Raw genomic sequence first — 22,258 nt, 5'->3', positions numbered from 1 at the left:
AAATGGCTGTACAGCTGTAAAGCTATAGCAGCATGTTTGTGGACAGAGCGAATAGGTCAGTAGTACAATGGCAGTCAGTCTCCACCGTATGAGAGGTGTTAAAGCGCTGCTGAATGGCAGGATTGTACAGTCAGAGACAGGCAGGCTGCGTTTTTGTTCGAGGATCAGTGTCAGATGTGATTTCCTCCTGTGTAGCTGTGGGCTAAAGCAGCGGTGATTTAATAATAGCTGTTCTGTTGTGATATCCTCCCACTGTTCTCTGCTGGGTGAGCATGTGTGTTTTTAAGGGGGCGTGGCCAGCAGTAGGGTGTAGACAGTGATGGACAGGCGTGTCCTGCGTGTGAGCGAGGAGAGGAGTGATCGCTATGGCAACTGTCACTCTTCATTTATCCCTCTGTCACCATGAGTCCAGCATCCAACCTACAATCACTGTCTCAGCCTGTCCACTTTACTTCTCTGTCATTCTCTCTCTCCCTTTTTTTTTGTTTCATTCTTTCTTTCCCACATTCCTTGCTCTCTGCTTGTCTCCATCTCTTCTTGTCCACTTTCTCTCTCTTGCTTCTGCTATCTGTCACTCTCTCGCCACACTGTGTCTCTGTATATCTGTCTTTTTTTCTATTTTACTCCCCCTTTCTGCTTTTCAGTACACAGAGAGTCGTTTCACAGCAGTAGCGCAATCATCCTCTTTCTCTTTTTCTTCTCCTTTCTGCTGTTTTACTTCACACTGCCTGTTGCTTTTCATCAAACAGGCACTGGTTCATTGAATCTAGTTGGTCCATAAAAGAACACTCACTGATGAGCAGCCAGCAACATGAGGATACAGCTTGTTGGTCTGGAACTTATTTTAAATCCTGCACTGTTAGAAATAAAGGTTCTGTGCAGGTACATTTTTCGTTCATCATGGTACAAACATCATAAATGTTCCCTCAAAGATTCAACAGTGGTTTTAAGGTCCAATTGTGAACCTTAAATACGCTCTTCCAGGTGAAAAGTACATATTATACCTTTTCATAACCAAATGTTTTAAAACAGAACAATAAAATAGACGGGGTGTGTGGAGTCAGTACGACTTGGAAAATATAATTTCAGTGGATTATGGTACAATAATGTTCCCTGACTAAAGGTACTGAGATGTACCCTTGAGGTTCCCACCCCAGTGACAAGGGCTACTGCCCCAGTTACAGTTTACATACCTTTTTTCTGAGAGAATAGAAGTTAACTGGCAGTGATAACAACATAAATACATGTTGTAATTTTATATGGATGATTTCTCACTCATAGTTAAATTGTGTAGAAAGTGCATATTCTAAGCTTTTAATCCACGTATTTGTGTTTGCAAGGGGAAGACAATAGATTAGACAATATTTATCATTATTGTGACTTCTGGAGTTTTTATGATGCATATCAAAATATCATGTCAAGTATCTTGATATATTTTTGCAGTTTTCCAAACCCTTAATTAGATTTTTTACATTTTATTCAAAAAGTTATTGTTGCATGTACAGTCTTGTCTTCAACACTTGAGAAAAACAGTCTGAAATGCAGACTCGAATCTGCTGGTACAGAATGTAAATTGAATGTAGTAGTAATTCATTATGTAACTATGTAATTAATTGTGGCTGTGTAACTACATTTAAATAATATAGCAAAACAGCAGCTCCAGACGTCAATTTTTGTTGCTTTGTTGTAGAGTTTGGCTGCCAGAGCAGACAATGGAGCTCTGAGAGGGGTTTAATTCCTGAGCTTTTGTGCTCTGAACGATGTGGCACTGACGTTCATTTTAGAAGAACCCCAGGAGTATCAAAAATACAGAACGGACAGTTATTGTCGAGGCAGCGTTTGGACCTCAGACTCGACCGCTTTCTTTTATGCCACTCATCTGAAGCAGTCTGACCATGCAGAGGAAACAGTAACATTAACGTTTTTATGAACTACAACAGCTGCCAATTTTATCCCAGGAGCCTCATGCCTCTATATTTGTTTATTTATTTTATTATTTTAGACTGTCCGCCGCTGCTGACGTTAGCGTGCCATTGTCTGTCTGGCCTCGGCGCAGTGAGAGTGCATGAATAGGACTGTGTAATAAGTGTGTAAGTGCACTGTGCTCCATTAGTGCTGTTATAATTCAGTGTTGATGACTGCGAATGTGTGTGTTGTGCGGATAATTAAGGTCTGAACAGCGTCGCTCTTTGCGCAGGACGTGCCGGCCTCTACATTTGTGCCCTCGTTGTGGGCCAGTTATTACTGGCACTAATGGGGAACACCCTGCAGCCCCGTAACCTCATCTGTCCACGGGGGCTGGGTCGTCCACGTGGTGAGGCAGTGGGCTTAGTTAAACACACACAAATCTGGTTACAGACCCTGATGGGTGGGCTGTGGATGAGTGTGCATGCTCTGATATTCTCCAGTGAAGATGCAGAGGGGGTGGGCTCAAGCTTTGGGTAACATTACCAAAAATCTATCTCAATTATAGCCACAGTTAACTCTGTCTCGAGTCTGTGCTGGTCTGCATTCACATGTTTGCATTGAAAAAGTCGACCAGCAGCAACTTGAAGCCACAGAAATGTTGGGATGGTGACACTGTTGCTGCCGAAAATGGATGATTATCAGTGGAGAGCTTTAGCAGTGTAGATTGTTTATTTAAGGTGGAAAAAGGCAGGAAGGCACTCTGCTCTCTTTATTTTTGATGTGTAATACTGGGTTTGTCTGGAGACGTTTGGCGTCTACACACATTTTCTAAACCGCTTATCCTTGTGGCTCGTGGGGTGGGTGCTGGAGCCTATCCCAGCAGTCTTTGGGCGGAAGGCAGGATACATCCTGGACAGGTCGCTAGTCCATCGCAGGGCAGACAGACATATACATCCACAGTGTGAGAGGAAACCGGAGCACCCGGAGGAAACCCACACAGACACGGGGAGAACATAATCTCCACACAAGCCCCCTGGTCGCCCGGCCGGGGAACCGAACCCAGGTGCTTCTTGCCGTGAGGTGAAAGTGCCGCCCTCTTTTGGCATCCATTGCGCTCAAAAAAATAAATGAATAAAATAAGAAAAAAATAATCAACATCCGGTTCATTTTACTGCCGCGGTCGGTGGCAAACATAGGGAAAACTGAACTCTTGCCGTTAGTGGTGGCAGAATTTTCCCTCGTGGCTCCTTTGAATGCAATTGAATCTGGTGTGATATTGTCTGTCTACCACCAAGAGCAGCATTAGGCCTCTTTCACACGATTCCTCTGCAGAACACTGCAGCAGGCTTATACTGGAAAGCTCTATAGACATGGTTTCTTCAAATGAATGAATAGTCAAAGCCACTATTTTACTTTACTTAATAAAAAGGTAATTAATAAAATTGGTGTTTTTAAGCCTGTACATCTTTTGGAATATTAATTCTCAAATGTGTTTTGATACAAAACTCTTCTATTAATGAGCTCATAGGCTGGGTCAGGTGTGTAGAGTAGAGAAAACACAAAGCCTGGACAAAGCATGAGGTCCGCAGGCGTAGACTTGGGAACCCCCACTGTAGATGCAGTGCCGCTTCTAGGCTGAATCTGGGATGCGTTGCATATGAGCAAACGTGTTAACATCAGTGTTGAAGTGAAAAGCATGATATTAGAGGTAGTATGTGTGAAACAAGCTTACATTTACATTATAACCAAGATGTTTTACATCCTATGGATGGTTGTGAAAACTGGAAGCAGCTGTGTGTGTAGGATTATAGGACTAACCACGAAGTAAAGCGAGTGAAGACAAAAAAGGAATTTCTTAACTAAACGTAGTTAAACTTCACTTAGCTAATGAGAGGCGTGCTTCCCCGAGTGGCAGCAAATTACAGTGATAAAATTTGGCCCGGTAAATGTTTTGTGATGCCAAAAGTTAAGCTACGCACTGAAGTGAAGTCAGTGGTGAAAATATGGAGAAATACAAAATTCAGCTGGATATTATTACTTTGGTTGAATATTTGTAAACGATAATATGCTTGTTATCACTTGCAGAACAAGCCTACATGAGCATACAGTTTTACTCTTGACAGCTAAACCAGTGCATGTAAAATATGCTGTTTATGCCTGTCCTGGCCTGCCCCGGTCTGCTTTGGCTTACAGTGGTCTGCCCTGGCCTGCCCCGGTCTGCTTTGGCTTACAGTGGTCTGCCCTGGCCTGCCCCGGTCTGCTTTGGCTTACAGTGGTCTGCCCTGGCCTGCCCCGGTCTGCTTTGGCTTACAGTGGTCTGCCCTGGCCTGCTCCGGTCTGCTTTGGCTTACAGTGGTCTGCCCTGGCCTGCTTTGGCTTACAGTGGTCTGCCCTGGCCTGCCCTGGCCTCCTCCAGCCTGCACTGGCTTGCTTGCTCTGCTTCGCCACCGTACAGTATGATAAAAAGCGTCTGGCCTGAGATGAGAGTTAGTGGCTTCCTCTGTGTTTGTCTTTTCACTTATGCGGTTAATTTTGAATGTAGGACATGGAAGCTGTTTCTATCTTGCTCTCTCTCCCTCTCTTGCTCGCTCACTCGCTCTCTTTTTAGTAGCTGTTTTGATTTTAATGGTTCTGCTTTGGTGCGTCCTTAACTGAAATGTTTGTCCCTGGAGAGCGCTTCTCTCTCTGCATGGTGGTCTGTAGAAAACCTCATTGTTTTACAGCTTTTCATGTATGTTTTGGAGAGAGTCTCTCTCTCCCTCTCTCTCTCTCTCTCTCGTTCTCTTTGACTTATTTTTAAGGCTGACTGATGATTTGAAAGAAACAAATGATGTCAAATGATTGGTTTAACTGCAGAGATGCTGAATGAATATTCCTCTTACAGAAGTATCTGAAGGAAAATGAGTAATACATATGGAATGAATTATTACACATACTGTGCATAAGTCAGAGACCACCCTTCATTTTATTAATTTCCTATCAAAACAACCAATAAGTACAAGTTATTAATTTCTCAGCATCAGGGGAAAAAAGAAGACATTTAACAGGAAATTACACATAAACCTCAACAGTTAAATATAATATCATTTTTTTCAGTATTTAGTGTGTCTGTTCTTCACCTTTACTACAGCTTCTATTCTTTTCAGGAGACTCACTTTCAGAAAAGCTGCTGATATTTTTCCACACCTCCAAAGTTCAGTCTTAGAAGTTGGTTGATCATTTCTGAAGTAAACCAAACACATTCAGTGGTGTTGAGGTCTGGGCTCTGGGGTGGTCAGTCCATTGTTCAGCTTCTTTGTTTGATGTGTCCGTCTCCTTTTCTCAGTAAGAGCTTCTTGAACAGCTACACATCCTTTCAGACCCACAGCGCTGAGTCGTCTTCTCACGGTGGAAGGATGGAGAGAAACACCTGTGGATGTTTTCAGATCTGAAGCAGCTTGATTTTCTCCTCTCTCTCAAAGATGAAAGGTTTAAGTGCTGTTTATCTGATGGGGGCAGTTTTGGTGTCTACCAGGTCTTCCAGGTGGCTGTTAGGAGTCTCATTTTCTCTGTAGTTTTTAATCATTTTTGAACTTGGACATATGGAGATATGTATGATCTCATGTCCTGAAAGAGTTTAAACTTGCAGATGATAAGTTGATAGTTTTACCAGAAGCTCTTACAAGAGAGCTCACAGTGATGTTCGATGACAGCATTTAAAGTGTGTGTATCAGCCTCAGGAGGCTGAACCAACCACAGTGAGGCAGGATTCGTGTGAAGGCTCACAATGACACACTGCGGTTTCTTCCCGAACAGCTGGTTGTCTGGACATGCTTCCTTTTTTTCTCTTTTCTTTTTTCTTCTGTACAAACAGGTTCTTCATGAAATCTGCCACTGATAGCAACCAGAAGCTACTGTTGACTTTTTTTTTTCCCCTTTTCTTGCCCTTCTTTATCACTTGCCTGATGTTTTCAAAGAGCTTTACTGTCCCAGAATTAATCTTCCTTTTTTCAGGGATTGCAAGACAGAACGTGCTTTGAATCAAATGCAGTCAGATTTTATATTGAAATATTTTTGACATACATAAATTAGAAATGTTTTCCACTGTTCTGTTATAAGCAGTCTGGGATATTCAAAGTGGAGACAGCGACAAAAGCTCTGCTACAACCAAACACCTTTGTATTTAAATTTATTTGTACTTGCTAGTTTCTTAGTTCTTGGTTTGAATGTAGGATTCTAGGTTTTGTATAGGACCTTTCCCTTATGTGGAACTTCTTTACACTTTAAAGGTTATTCATACTTCGAGCCTTCGAGGAAATGTCCATTGAAGCGTTCTTTAGGGTACCAAAAGTGGTTCTTCAATGTCAGCAGTGCATAATCCTGATCCTGGAGGTGTACCACCCTGGAGAATATGGCTCTTATATTCAGATGAATTTGAAAGTTTTAGTTACTTGGATCAGGTATATTAGATTAGGACCAAGATTAAGCACCCCTGTTGTCTGGCATCACTCCAAGAAACTCTGTTTAGCACGTTTATTTTTACATTCTTTCAAATGAAGATAATTAATTAAATTGCTCTTCACTTGAGCATACAGTTCTTTAATTGTTATAGAACGTATACATGTTGGGGAGGTTCTTTAAACTGACATGCAAGTGACAAGAACAATCTTGTCACTTGCATGTCTCATTTACAAAACTAGTTTATTGAGGAATTGTCTACTGAATTGGAACCGAAAGTGGCATCGTTTAAAAAAAACAGCTTTATTTTTATGAATACACACTTAAAGTCACTGTATAACTGCTAATAGACTCTTTTTAACCCTAAAGATTGGTGTGCAGACTGCTGGTCACCATAGCAACTCAGACAATAATCTGGCCTAGCTAGTAGCTAACAAAAAGGCCAAGAGAAAGATTTAAGACAAACATTGATGATTTGGAGACGGATTGACTTATTTGCATTTATAATCACTCCAGCTGGTTTCCTGATATGTTTAATCTGCAACAAAAAACTGTCAAACACTAAAACGTTGCAAATTTGAAGTAGTTTCTCATTTGCCAGCTTCTCGTTCAAACTCTCCCATTCCACCTTAAATGGTGCAGCCCTTACATACTGGCACCATTTAAGGTGGAGTGGGAGAATTCTAACAAGAAGCTGTCGAATGTGAAGCGACTTCAGCCTTGTAAGAAATCAAACGTTGAGAGACATTTTACAAGTGACTGTTCCACTTTTGAGGAAAAGTTTCCTGCAGGAGATGCGAGAAAAGCAGCTATAGCTGAGGTAAAGCTTAAAGCAGAGCCAAGGAAGCCTGTGTCTTCGTTTGTTATATTTTGGAGCCTATACTAGAACATCAGCACATACTGAGACATATTTACAGCCAAGGTAGTAAAATGGACATAAAATATTGTGGCTCCCAAGGACAGAATGGCTCTTAACATTTGGGATGTCGACCCCTGTCATATACAAACGTTCCTTTAAGGCTCCATGCATTGAAAGCTTCTTTAGGGAACTTGAAGTGTTTTTTCTGTGGCGTTGTTCCAAAGAATGTGGAAGCTAAAGTAGTTCTCTTATGGCGTTGTTCCAAAGAATGCTTTTTGGCACCTTTTTGTTTTTGTTTTTTTAAGAGTGTGTAGCAATCTGGTCTTGTGGGTTTTGCATGGTTAATGGTTGGAGTCATCCGTCAGGAGCTCTGCCTGAGGCCACTGGTACCCTTTAGATGGTGATTTACCATCTGTTAATATGAACGGCACTGCCAGGTATGTTAAACCTCACAGCCTGAGGAGAGAACAAAGGCTCAGGCCTGTTTGATGACTTGGCATGTATTTGTCTCTTTAATTCCCATAAACTACAGCTTCGTTTGTGCCGTTTCAGCGCTCGCTCAATAACGTCTCGCCTGGTTGATTTATTATCTCTTCTCGGTGACTCCTCTGTACTCCAGGATGTCTTTCAGAACATTCTTTGTCTTGCTGACTTTGATGCTCCTTCAGTGTGGCCTGAATTAGTTTGCTGAATGTTTGGACTGGTGCTCGGCTGTCTGCGCGGAAGACAGAGCTGTTCTTTGGATGAGAGGCTTTTAATCTTCGCTCTGTCACTGTAATGTTTACTCGTGTTCATTGGGGAGCTTTTGTCTGTCGCTGCTGAGCGGCTGCAGGAGCTCAGTGTTAAGACACTTCTCTGCACAGTCTGCTTCACTAAACACCCTCCAATGATGCGCTCTCTCTCTCTCTCTCACGCTCTCTCGCTCTCTCACTCTCTCTATCCTTTTTTCTTTTTAAAGATGATCTAGTGCTGCTTTCGCCTTCAAAGTCTGTCATTTTGTTTATAATTTGAGCAGAATGTCTCGCAATTGAACACTTGACCTCATGTGATGACATGAACTCTGAACACACACACACATACACACATACACACACACACACACACACACACACACACACACACGCTCTCTTCCTTTCTCTTGTCTTTCTTCTCTCTCTCTGCCCCTTTCTTCTATCTTTTTCCCTCTTCTTTTCTTCCTTCTTTCTTTTACCTTCTCCATCTTCTTTTTTATTTTATCTTGCTTTTTTCTTTTAATTTCCTCTCTTTTTTTCTCTTTTTCTTCTCCCCCCTCTTTTCTTTTTATTCCCCCTCTTTTTCTTATTCTCTCTTCCTTGTTCTGTTAGTTATTCCTTCTTTCCTTCCCTCTCTCTCTCTTTCTCTCTCTGTTTCTCTCTGTGTCCCTTTCTTTTATATTTTTCTCTTAATTTCTCTCTTGCTCTCACTTTCTTCATATTTATGCTTTTCCTTCTCCCTATTTCCATTCATCCCTTTCTTTTGCCTTCTCCATCTTCTTTTTCATTCTCTGTTGCTCTTTTGCACGCCTTTTGCTTCCAATTTCCTTTCTTTTCTTTTTCTTCTACTATCTTCCTGTCTTCTTTCACCCCCTCTCCTTTTTTCTTCTTTTTTCTTTTCTCATTTTCTTTCCCTTTCACTCTTATCTTTCTTTCTACTTCTTTCTCTTTCTTCTTTTATTTTGCTCTTTCTTTCTCTCTCTTTCTTATTCCTCTCTCTCTCTCTCTCTCTCTCTCTCTCTCTCTCTCTCTCTCTCTCTCTCTCTCTCTCTCTCTCTCTCCCCCCTTTTCCTTTCTTCTCTTTCTTCCTCCATCTTACTATCTAATATCTCTTTCATTCTCTTTCTCTTCTTGTCTCTCTCCTTTTATTTTTCCAGCTCTGTTTTTTCAGGTTCTCCCTTCTCTTTTTCTTTAATTCTGTCCTTTACCTTTCTTTCTACTTCTCCTCTTTTTTCTTTTATTTCTATTGCTTACTCTCTCTCTCTCACTCTGTCTTCCTTTCTCTCTGCTTCTCACTGCTTCTCTCTCTCTCTCTCCTCTCTCTCTCTCTCTCTCTCTCTCTCTCTCTCTCTCTCTCTCTCTCTGTCACTCCATTGTAATTCAGCCTGTCTGCTGTCCATAAGGCTCCTGTACTGTAGATGAAGTGCTTGTAAGGTCAGCAGATGATAATGGCGGTATTTCTCATTCTCTCTCTGTGTGCAGGCTCCCTGTCCCAGCTGAATGGCTCCGGATCTAAAGGGGGACACAAAGACGACGGCTCTCGCTCACAGGGCAATGATGGAGGGAGTGAGTACTGGGAGGACGGCTCAGCCAAGAAAAGGTGAGTGGAGCCTGGAGCAGCTTGTTCCTCTCTTTATCCACATCATACAGCCGCAATCCAGATCACACAGCTCTGCTGCCTCACCAGAGCGAGTGAATTTAAACAGAAGTTGGGGTGAGGCGCGGAGTGTGTTTGTAGAGGACAGAGGAATGCAGTGAGGTGATTCACAGCAGGTTTGTTTTGGGCTGATTCAGCACATTCGTGGCCAATAATGAGAGTTAAATGGACTTATTAAGGCCAAGCTGATGGTGCGAGTGCCGAGTCTGACGCAGAAAATCCGTCCGTAATTCACTCCAGTCGTGCAGATTGGCTCTCGCAGCCGTGAATAAGTTTGGAGCGACGCATGGGGTTTATTAGCGAGATAATGATATACGACCAGCTCAACAATAAAGAGTAAATAGTGGTTTAATTCAGTGGGATCGGAGCCCTTTAATAAGCCCTAATTCTTGGAAATGAATTTCCATTTCTTGTCATTTTTAATTAGACTCTCGAAGGCATGCTTAATATTTTTTGGAATTAATAATTAACAACGAAGGGGAAATTAATGTGTTCATGTACAGTGTGTAATTTACTATTTGACATGTTCTGTAATTTCTTGTGGTTATTTTGTAGCGTGAATGTGTGCTTAGTGCTTGGCCCAATTGAGAAGTGTTTTCCCCTCCCAGCCCTTTCTTCTTTACTTTTTTTTGGCCCTGAGGCAAATGAACAAATGCATGAAAATAGAATGAAAAATATGCTAAAAATTAGTCTGTTCCACTGGCCGCAGCGTACGTAGTAATGCAGTTTCCACCGTTCTCAATGGAGCATTTTCATCAATTGATCTGGTTTCGTTTGGAGCTTAGCTCTGCATGGTTTCAGTGATTTGTGTGGTATGTGCTGGAAAACTGGGATAATGATGCTGATTTCTTAAACAGCCTGGAGACAAATCCAACACATGTGAGCACTTAGAAATGCTCTGAAATTACACACTGGGTCATAAGGCTTGAATAGAAAGTTATTGGAGGTGTGTGTGTGTGTGTGTGCGCGCATGCAGCTGGCTACCCTTCGGATGCTCCCGTATCAAGCATTCACTTAGCTTAAAGAGCTGACTCGTCCATTTGTCTGCGAAGCTGTGTGTACGTGTGAGTCTGTGAGAGAGCACACATCCGTCCATTGTGTGTGCAGGCATGTGCTTGTATGTAGGGCTGCCACAAGTACTCGATTAACCAGAAGACAAGGTTAAAATTTTATATGCGCTATGAATCAGCAGTGATCACTTGGCAGTTTTAATGATGATAGTGCATATTTTAAATTCTCCTGCTGCTCTGTTACAGTGAGAAACACATCTGTATGCATTTTTGGCCCATGAGTGTTGCATTTTTGAATGAAGCCTTCTTTGTTTATTTTTTCCCAAAAAGTATTTAGTATTTGTCCAGTGAGTTGTCTAATTTGTTATCTTAAATTATCTAATGTCATTTTTTTTGTGTTTTGTATGTGCTGAAGCCAAAACGTAGGCTTTGTTCACACTGCAGATAAAAGTGTCCCTAATCCGATCTTTTTCTTCACGTGACACGTGTGTCTGTGTGTCAGTGTGAACAGCAAAAAAACACTGAATCTGACATTTTCAATTCTGTTTTGAGGCACTTTCACATGTGGTACTGAAATCCGTATCTGATATGCAGCAGTGTGACTCAGTCTGAACATCCAGATCTGAATTCATGAGACTTTTACGCCAATCCAACTCCACATTTGTTATAATTTCTCCCTTCTGAGACCTCAAACATTTAGGCTGATGTTTCTGTACGAAACATTTAAAAGAGACTCATCCAGAACCCTCTGTGTTCAAAGAGATATTGGAGCGAATGCGGCCGCAGGAAAACACGGCTACAGCATCAACGAACAGTTAAAAGTCTGGAAGAAAATTTTAAAGAATCCAAGGACACGAACCAAAGAAGTGACCGCGCCCTTTTTTATGGCAAACTCGAACAGATTCTGGGTGATGAGCCCAGCTGTCAGTCAGTAAAGCTTCATGATGGCTCCTGTGATGCTGGTGAAGATGAAACTGAACCCTCCAGGAGCGACTGGCGTTCACTGGAAGTCATGATTGTTTACCTCCGGATGAGCCACGTGTAGCAGCGTGAAGCAGTTCTTTTGCACATGCGGGTCAGTTTAGGAGCTGATCTGTTTAGACTGATGTTGCATACAGATCACATTTAAAAGATGTGAACAGCCAAACCAAAAAATCAGATTTGGTGAGAAAATCATATTTGGGCCACTTATACCTGCTGTGTGAACATAGCCTTAGTAACAGCTACAGAGTGAAGCGGTTTGTTACTTAGCAACCAGTAATGTTAGTTATTTTAAGAAAGCCAATAACTCTGTGGTTACGATGCTTCTGAACCAATCATTGCATCATTGGAACTGTTGTATAAAGCTCAGTATAAAGTGTTCATATGAGTGCCGAATGTCACATTATGCACTTTTTAAAAATCAAGCATTAATTTGCGGACTACCATATTCTACCTAAATTGTGTGGCTTTGTTGTCTATGAGAACACAAAGACTGGATCGGTACTTTTATTGGATCTGGGTCAAAAAATCTGGACCGGGACATCCCTAGTATCAGGAATCATGAAAAGCCTATGCACAGTTTGTTATTGTTGTAAAAGCACTAACCGCTCAAGTAATTGTCAGGTAATCTTAATTACTAATATAATCAATAGTGACGCCGCTCTTTCTCTTTCCTCTGGTCTTGGGGAATGTGTTCAGGCTAAAATTGCAGCTTGTGCAGTGAAGGAGTGAGATGTTTAGAGCTCTAGTGAAACACAGCATCCTATACAGGAGGTCTTCATCCATCAAAGCTCCCAACAGAACCGCCTCTGTGATCCTAAACTGCTCGCTGCATATATAATTCGAACACACACGTACACGCTATGCATTTATACAGCCGTATATTCATGCACGCCCTGTGTGCTGCCCCTCATAAATACCCTGCCTGTGCACTGAATCCACCTTATGGAAAAGTGGCTCCCTCTTCCAGGCCTATTCGTCTCTCCACTCATCCATCCATCTTTTTTTTTTCTCCCTGTTCTCACCTCTTCTAGGGCCTGGCTATGGGGAGGGTAATGTTTACTCTGTAAACTGTACATCAGTATTCATGCCTGTTTGACTACCTTCAATGCACTGAGGATCTTTATTTATTGTACATGTTATTTTACTTGTTTGTGTTAAGATCTTAACTGTGGACAGCTGTGGTTTTGGCTGGAAGTTCCTGCAATGTGCCTGTCAAATGTATTCATTCATTTCCCTTTGCGTGGTTATGATCAGCTACTGATATGGGCCCTTTAAAATCCATATCCTGCATTTTTTCTTGTTTATTATTTTGACATGTATGTGGATTTATGTGCCAGAAACTGTTTTTTAAGACTTTGTTTATCCCTTAGTATTAAATAGGCTGTATTTGATACTGTGCCTTTAATACTGGTGTATGTGAATGACCTCTATTCTGATTTGATGCATCATATAAAAAGCAGTTCAGCCTAAAACACTCCTTATAACGCTGGTGTGAATCGGTGGGACTAACTGAGTTCAAAAGAGGCCATTTTTGTTGCCTTGTTTCTGTACATGGACAGTATAAAATACAGTAAGAAACATTCAGTTTTCCATGATATGAGCCCTTTAATGCTGTGGACCACAGCAGCTTTGTTTATTATAGCCAGACTTGTGATGCTTCCAGCTGTTTCTGAAGAGAAGAGCTTTTTACTTTGATCTGAGTTTGTGTACACTGGTACACGCGGGCCACAGGCTTTATCTCAAGGAAAGCCCTTAGACAAAGAGAATTAGCCTTATGAAGGACCCATTCATCCAAAACTCTCTTTATAATGAAGCCCCCCCCGACTCATACACATGCAGCAGACACAGTTTGTGTAGGCCCACAGAAGTGGCAGTTCTCTGAAGAGGCCTGAATGCTGAATCAATCTCGGCTCCGGCTGCTGCATGGGAACAAAACGACTAACAGCACAGACGCTGCATCAAAGGCGGTGCTGGCCAAAGCCCACACAAACCCGGCAGCAGCTCCAGCGTCACAGCGGCCAGGCCGCAGCAGATGTCCAGGACGGCCCCCTCCCGACAAAGCCATTCACCATTCACCCCCAGACACAGAAAACCCTGTTTGTCTGCGTGTGGGTGTACTTGTGTCTTTCAAACAGCATGCACTTACTTGTGTATGTGTGTGTGTGGGCGGGGATCAGCGTGCAGCACCTGCCTCCGGTCTACCTGTCATTTAATACCCCACCACAATCTTTAATCAGAGCAGTGCCCTCTAGACACCATCATTAAACCAGCACCAGCAGACTGAGACAGACAGACAGACAGACAGGGTGGAGAGGGAGGGAGGGAGAGAGATAATCAGAGAAAGCAGTGAGGGAGTAAAATAAGGAGAGAGAGGGAGAGAGTGCAAGGCAGAGAAAGAGAGAGAAACATGGGTTGAGAAACAGAGAGTGGGGGAGATAGGTAGACAAACGAGAGGTTTGGGCAGAGAAAGGAGAGAGTGAGCTATTCAGAGAAAGGAGAGAGAGAGAGAGAGAGAGAGAGAGAAACAGGAGAGCTAAGCAGAGAAAATAAACATTGGAGAGAGATTTGGTTGGCGAAAGGAGAAATGAAATAGTGCGTTAGGTGGAGAAATAAGAGCAAGAGAGATTAGTGGAAAAAAGAGAATGAGAGTTGGGCAGAGAAAGGGACCACAAGCTATTGAGTTAGGCAGAGGAAGAGGAGAGGTGGGGAGAAAAAGGAGAGAGAGCTAGGTTAAGAAAGAGGAAAGTAGAGAGAGAGAAAAGACAAAGTTATTAAAATGAGAAAAGAGAGAGACTTGGGCAGAGAAAGGAGGGAGGGAGAGCTAGGTAAAGAGAGACACCAAGGTGGAGACAGGGAGAGAGCACCTAACAGAGAAAGGAGAGAGAGAGACACAGAGTTAGACGGCAAAGGAAGAAAAGAGTGAGCAAGAGAAATGACCTGAGCAAGGATTTCAATAAGCACAAAGAAAGTATGTCAACAGCAGAGGTCTGTTCAGTCTGGAGTGCCGTCCTCTGCCTTTCATTAGCATTAGGCCTCCACTCGGAGTGGCAGCTCCTGCAGCCGGCTTGGCCCTGAGGAGAATCCTGCTCATTTAATGCTGGGCACTTGGCTAATTTTGCCCTGCTTTCTGTGCTTCTGTGTGTGAATCAGGAGTTACCTTTTTAAGCAAGGGGTGACTTTATTTTTTCCCTTGGATTTCACTTTTCAGAGGCATTTTTGTTCAGTAGGCCTGTTTCTTTGATGGCGTAGCAAAGTGCTCCATGTTCCACTCACATTTGCCTCATAGTCGCTGAACAATCCAGTAGCTTTTCAAATATGTTGCATGGTCTAATCAGCCAAGGGATACTATGGTGGCTGCAAAGGCATTAAGGCTGTATTTCACATGGCATCTCAGTAGACATAGCTTAGCAAATGTCCTTTAATAAATAAGATCCATACAGAACAAATTTTTGCTCATTTTAAATTTCAATGCCATTTATTTTACCTTTCTTTCCCCCGAGCGTTCATTAATTTCTAATGTTGGCGTGTATGTACGTGTATGCTGCAACGCTTCTTGGCCTCGGCATCCCATGCCCATGAAAGACGGCACCCAGGAGGCCGATTGAGGAGGTGCCAGAGTCTCTCCCACCTGGCCTCTGAAACAGGAGAGGGAGGAGAGGGGGAGGGAGGAGAGCCAGATGCAAGCCCAGGTGCTGGGACGGCCAGGTTGGAGGGGAAGGCGTCTGGGAGCGGCGCACTGTTTGCGTTCCCAGGCCTGCGAGAGGCAGAGAGATTGCAGAAACGAAGGTGCTGCCAAAGGCAGAAGTGACATCTACCCACCCCTCGTTTACAATTGCTGGGCACCAGGCACGCGGGGGCCCCCTCAAGATGGGCAGGAGTTTGGGCCCGCGCTGAGGGTTTCTTTGTTTGTTTTGTGCTTGCTAGTTTGTTTGCTTGCTTGAAATCCCCCTCTCACAGTAGAGATCATTGGAGTGTTTGTTCGCATGCGCTGTGTAGTCGGTGCCAAATCACTCTCTCTTGTGTTTCGCCAGTTCCAACCCGCTCCTCCTTCTGCGTCGTTAGCTCTCGGATCCGCAGTCACTTTGTTGTTCGTTTCGACGTGCCCGTTCGTGCCAGCAGTGCAGCAATCACCTGTTCGTATGGCTGTATAACGGCTCTATTGATTTAGCTGTAAATCCCTTTGGGGTTGGGAACGCTACATAGTAGACGGCACAGGCGAACGGCATGAGGAATCGATGGTGGCCGTGAAGAGAGCGATTAGGCGTGATTGCTCTCTCTCAGCGGAGTAATGAGTCATATGTTTGTGGAGGGGCGGCATGCAGCAGGGCTATGTGGGGGGGTTTGACGTGAGAGGGCTAGCGTGAGAAGCAAAGGCACAGGTACGGCGGCTGGCTCCAAAGGCTTGCTGACTCACGGGGCAGGAATGTCCGCTCAATCTCTTGTTTGCTCACAAGAGAGTCAAGCTGTCAAGACTATGGGACACGGCTGATCTGCATTCGATAGGGAGTAGAACAGTTGGCTGGAGGAGATAGCGATGTTGATGTATTGTCATATTTTGATGAGCTGATTTAATTATGCCATTGCTACCAGTTCTGAATGAAAGACTACAATGTAGTCTTTACTGTTCAAAAACACAGATTATCCTAGTCACTTGGAGGCCTGTGCTGGTTGTATAGGCTTCCCGACGGTGTGTTTTGTGTGGGCTTTCTTAACGGTCTGCAGCGTGTTTGTGTGGGCTTTCTAACGGTGTGTAAAGCTGCTGTATCCAATCATGCAAGCAGGCACTACAGATAGAAGAGAATGACTTCTTTGGCAGGAGATGGGAGGAGAGGGATTGTTGCGACAGTGCGCAGCAGAGAGGGAGCGCGATTCCTTTGTTCAGTATACAGAGAAAACAGAATACGTGACTCAGTAAGGCCTGGTGTAATATGAAAGTGTGATTCCTTGCGTCATGACAGTGGCTGGTGAGAGATGACTTGGCAGAGAGATTTGTGGATGTGGCAGAAACGGTAAACAGAGTGCACTACTGTACACACATTGGTTTGTAGCCTCTGCCTGCGCTGGAGTATTCTTTAGGGGTGTGCTATGACCTCATGTTTTGTCTAGGCAGCTGTAGAATCAGTAACATGTGGCATTAAAATGATTGAACTGATGATGAAGGGATTAAAGCATGAGGAACAGACAAATGGAGCCACAACAAAACCACAATAAAAACGCTGTGCTATGAAATCTAGTACCACTCTGGGAAGATCAAGCTGTGAAATGTACCAAGGAAAAGAACAAAGCAACCACGCTTAACTACTCTTAAACAAAAGTACATAGTTGCAATGACAGAATGAAACAAAAGCTGAACTCACTACACTTCCTGGCCAATACTCAAAAGTATATATGGAACTGTGCCCACCCACTGACACGTGGATCTAGATGGAGTCCTACGTGGTGCAAATGTACCTGACACCCAGGTGGTACAAATAATCAAGCAGCTCTTGTAAGCTGAGTTGGGAGTGTGCTGGTGGGATCTAACCAATGTAAGCACATCACTAACACAAGAGACAGCCCCTGTAAACATTACAGCTCCATGCCAGCCACGTCTGTCCTCTGGCACGTGAAGATCGGGGTAGATATAGAGTAAGGGAATGTGCTGATGAATCTCCCAACTAAAGTACACCCCCAAAAGCTGCTATCACTTGTAAAACAGTTAAAATGTGAGGCTTTCTCCTGTAAACTTTTAGTTAGTATGCTGGTAAAATACTAAAACTAAACCACAAATGAACATGAGAGTTTTACAACAGCGCATGTGGTAACAGTCCTTTCTCCCTTCAGCCATCTTGAATATCTCCTGGAGGGCTCCTTCCCCCCAGTTACACCAGCCAGGGTTCTGATTGGTTAGAGGCTCTCCACATGACTGATGGCAAAAGCAGGTACACCTGTGAAGGTAGAGACTGGGAGAGAGAAAGAGAGACAAAAATAAAAAATATATATATTGCAAAATACATGCTCACACGTAACGTAACAGCGTGCACGATCGGAATTGGCCGATATTCCCTCATATGCAGTCGGCCTGTTTTATAACAAATAGTGTGAACCAGCCAAGTACATGCACAGTGCCTTTGTTAGGCCTAACCATTAGTCTGTATGTTTCATATTGGTGCATTCATTTAACTATTGATTAGGAGTGAGCTGATATTGGAATTCTGAGCCGACACAATGTATTTCATGTACATATCTGCCGATGTCGATACACGTTTTTTAAATTTACAACTTGAGACTTCGTCTACCTGGATTACAGATAAATGTGTAAAATGAAGGAATTTTGTCTAAAGCCAAATGTTTTTATGTTTTTTTTTTTAAGCAATTTTTAGCAACCTGCCTAAACCAGTATGATCCTGATATCCATGTGCATCCCTTCCTAAGAGCAAATAAACAGTCTGCAGTCTTTTTTTGTCTTTTTTTTTAACTTGCTGCTTTCAACAAAAACTTTACCTAATAAAAATCAACCATTTGGGCTGTAATGAAATCGGACTTGGCCATAAAAATTCATGATCCCTGCACTCCTACATTCCTCTCCATGGTGTAATTGTCCCTGTATGCTTGTGTTATTCAGGCTTTGCCCTCTGGCTCATGCAAGTTATTAGTTGGACTTTGGTTCCGGAGATGAAGCTGAGGCGTGTGGAGATCATGTGGTCACCCTGTCTGGCCCAGTGCCAGTTTAACAGCACCTGTCTGAGCTCTGGTGGCCTGCTGCATCGTTAAACCACACAGCCCATTGAGTCCCATGCCTATAAAAAGAGTGATGGACATCTTAAGAGGGGACAGGGGATGGAGCCAGAGACATTTATTGGGTATTGGTCTGACTCATGCTGGAACTCTTTCTCTTGCTTTTTCTTTCTTTTTCTTTTCCTGTGTCATTCTCTTATCTCAGTTCATCAGCCACAGTGATTCACTCCGTCTACATCGTGCAACAGCGGTTTAGACACCTTTTAAACGAAATCATGTGCAAATTGGATTAAAGTCGAACACTGATTTGTAAGTGTTTACAGATTTAAAGATTTATACCGTATACACATGCTGGCTAGGAATAGCTCTTAGCTTTGCAGACACCACACGGTTTGTGTGGTCCAGTCACCCAATTCTGTCCCAGCCCTGGAGTACCCCTGCAATGCACACTGTACTGTATTTCTTTGCTCTAGATCAGGGGTGTCCAAGCTTATCCACATGCAGGTGGAGCTGTAGGTGTTCATTTCAAACAAAGCAGCAGCGCATGTGATCAAGTGAACCCAACCACCTTGGGAGCCAAATTTTATGTACATTTTAATGTCTTTGCTCTAAATATGGCTCAGTATGTGCTAATGTACTAGTATAGGCTAAAACATATACAATGTAAACTAAAATGCAGACATACTCTGGTCTGCTTTAAGCTTTAGCTCAGCTGTAGCTGCTTTTCTCTTATCTCCGTCAGGAAACTTTTCCGCAAAAGTGAAATAGTTTCTTGAAAAGTGTCTCTTAACATTAGACTTTTCAGCAAGGCTGAAATTCTCATTCTCCCGATTCTTGTTTGAATTGTTCCGTTCCACCTTAAATGGCACCTGACTGCACCTAAACTGTTGCTCCATTTAAGATGGAACTTGGGAATTCAAGCAAGAAACTGACTTTAGCTTTGCGACTTTTTAGTGTTTGACAGTTTCACATTGCAGATTAAACGTATCAGGAGACCACCTGGAGTGATTATAAATGCAAATAAGTCTGTGCGCCTCCAAATTATCGATGTTCGTCTTAAATCTTTCTCTTTGCCTTTTCGTTAGCTACTAGCTAGGCGAGACTGTATTTTGTTGACAGTCTGTGTTGATATGTGACCAGCAGTTTGCGCGCCAACCTACAGGGTTAAAGGTTGTTGAATTAGCAGTTATAGGCTACATTAACTCCAGTGGGAAGGGAAATAATAATGCATTACGCCACAGAATTACTGTAAATGTTGTGATGTGCCAGGCTTCAACTGAAACAGCTGTAGAATCTCAGCCTCTGTGACAAAAACTGACAAACAGGTGCGTCTGGAACACGTTCAGTCTTGCACTTACAAAAAAGTTTGGCCTTTGACTTCGGCTTGTGTGTTGCTTTCCTTCCATAAGTCATTCATGCTGTGCCAGCCAATAAAGTTGGGCACAAAGGTGCTTCTTGAGTGAGATTAAGCACATAGATATGAATAACCAGCCTTCACAGCCATCAGTGAATAGTACCTCTTGTATATGAGCTCTTTTTACCTTTCCATGGATTTGTATGGATAAAATTGCCTTGTACCACTGAGATATTCAATGAGAGTAAGTGTTTCTGAACACTCCCTCGGGGCTCAGTTTTGCTTGCTTCCTGCTGACCTCTGTGACCTTGTGTCTTTGTGCTCACCTGACTGATGACCTGATATATGGTGAGGGGGATGGGGAGTGAGGTCAGGTGTCAAGGGTCAGCTCAATGCATGGCCATTTCTGTCGTTCCTGGCCACAGAGCACACTCAGACAGACAGAAAAGCAATAAACGCCTCAGATCGAATGCCTGTGTTTACACTAAGTGTCCACAGTGTAGCTCTCCTCAGGGACCGGCGTTAAAATCACACTCATTTATTTCCAGGCAGGGGTTCAGACTGGCTTTCTGGCCTGTCATTACTGCATCAGGGAGTAATGTCTGTTCCTGTTTCCTCTCAGTAGCCCTGGCCTAGCTGGCTCCTCCTGCTCTTAGGTGTGAGCTGCCAAGACCGACTCTGGAATCAAATTAGTTTTACAGTGTAGGCAATATCAACATCACCGGGGTTTACCTATATGTTTTACATTCATTTAAGTGCTGTGTATTACATGGATGACACTGCAGTTTGGAGCAAGCCAGTGTAGTGCTGGGGTTACTACTTACTGACCCAGTGCAGTATTGGTTACTTGACCTACTGACCCATGCAGCGTTGGAGTTTCTAACCATGCTGACCCAGTGCAGTGTTGAGGTTACTGGCTCTACAAACCTTGTGTAGTTCGGGTTACTGGGTACAGCCTTAGTGTAGTTGGGATTGCCACCTACTGGTGATCCTGTTGATCCAGTGCAGCGTTGTGGTTTCCACATACTGACCCTGTGCACTTTTGAGGTTGCAACCTGCTGATCTTGTGCAGTGTTAAGATTACCAGCCTGACTTACCCAGTGCACTGTTGAATTTATTACTTACTGACTATGTCAAGTGCAGTGTTAAGGTTACCACCTGCTAGTTTGGTGTACTGTTGGGGTTACCGCTTGCTGACCCAGTGCTGCGTTGTTGTTACCGCATACTGTCCCAGTACAGTATTTGGATTGCAAGCCAGCTGACAGAGTGCAGTGGTCAGGTTACTACCGGTTGACCCAGTGCACTGCTGGATTTATTACTTACTTGCTCTGTGCAGAGTTGAGGATACCATCTGCTGAACCAGTGCAGCATCGTGGTTACCACATACTAACTCATTACTGTGTTTTGGTTACGAGCTAGCTGACAGAGTCCGGTTGCCAGACTGCCCTTTGCAGTGTTGGGGTTACTGACCCTACTGACCCTCTGCAGTGTTGGGATTACCAACCCTGCTGACCCAGTGCACTGTTGGAGTTACCAGCCCTACTGACCCAGTGGATGTATCACTCACAGACTCACAGTGTTGGGATTGCCAACTAGTGATCCAGTGCCATGCTGGGGTTACCTCCCCTGCTGACCCAGAATACTGCTGGGGTTACCCTGGGCGCTGGACTGCTTTGCATGTGTGCTACTGGCTGTGTGCTGCACCCTCCTAGCCAGCTGCTTTATACTGGCAGGCGCTGCTAGGAGAGTTTATCAGGAACATGTGGCCCATCTGGAGCTGTTTTGCTTAGAGAGAGAGAAGGAGAGAAACAGAGGGAATCGGTGAGACAGAGAAGGAACAACTGCCAGTAGCTATGAATGGAGGTTCCCTTTCTAAGCGCTCTAAGACATTTCTGTTATCCTTGTCCTGCCAGTGATGTTTCTGTTTAACTTGATGGATTTTCTGCATGGATGGACAAAGGGTGTAAATGAATCTCAGGTTTTTCACTCCACAGAGTGTTAACGTTGTAGTCCAGAGTGCCTGGATTTGGCGTGAGACTCTATTTGCTGATTCTGCTTTGTGTACTCAGCTGAAACAGGCGAGAAAGCCCTGTGATAACTGTATTAGGAACCGTCAATTTCAAACGCTCTCATTTAATAAAGAATTGTCAAACAGCGGTTCAAGTGGTGCAAATACAATTTGCCTGAGCATCTAAGCATCACTGATGTGTGCCCTAAGAAGTTATCATTGTGGATATCTCAAGGAAATATTGATGTTTGCCTTGTCATATCACATTATGCCTGACAGAGTGTTTATTGAAAGATATCATGAGGCTGCTTGGTGGAGTTTTTCACTCTGTGGCTATACGGTAGCTTGCTGCAGAATATATTTCCAGCAGATTCTTGGCAGAAGGTCTTGATGATGTTAGTGACTGATCTGGGCTGACTCAGTACAGATTTTGTTTTCCGCTGGTGACTATCCCCTCAGCTTTACAGGCTGTGCGAGCCGTGTTAATATCCCCACGATAGGGGAAGAAAAAGGACTGCTTGCTTCAGTGTTTCCCCACAAAGAGTTTAAAAGCCCTCCCCGCCCCTCCCACGCTAAACCTCAAATAGCTGCAC

The 22,258-nt window shown here is 43.5% G+C and overlaps 1 protein-coding gene across 2 annotated transcripts in view; it reads left to right on the top strand.

Moving 5' to 3' along the window:
• Positions 1-22,258, top strand: part of jarid2b (jumonji, AT rich interactive domain 2b) — a 171,785-nt gene that overhangs the window by 90,742 nt on the left and 58,785 nt on the right. For both annotated transcript variants that reach the window (XM_036565982.1, XM_036565981.1), the window contains exon 3: positions 9,418-9,535. In XM_036565982.1, the coding sequence (XP_036421875.1) occupies positions 9,418-9,535 (118 nt within the window). The remainder of the gene's footprint in view (positions 1-9,417; positions 9,536-22,258) is intronic.

Source organism: Colossoma macropomum, unplaced genomic scaffold, assembly GCF_904425465.1.
Source record: "Colossoma macropomum unplaced genomic scaffold, Colossoma_macropomum, whole genome shotgun sequence".
Classification (NCBI taxonomy): domain Eukaryota; kingdom Metazoa; phylum Chordata; class Actinopteri; order Characiformes; family Serrasalmidae; genus Colossoma; species Colossoma macropomum.
This window is presented reverse-complemented; position numbering and strand designations above follow the sequence as displayed.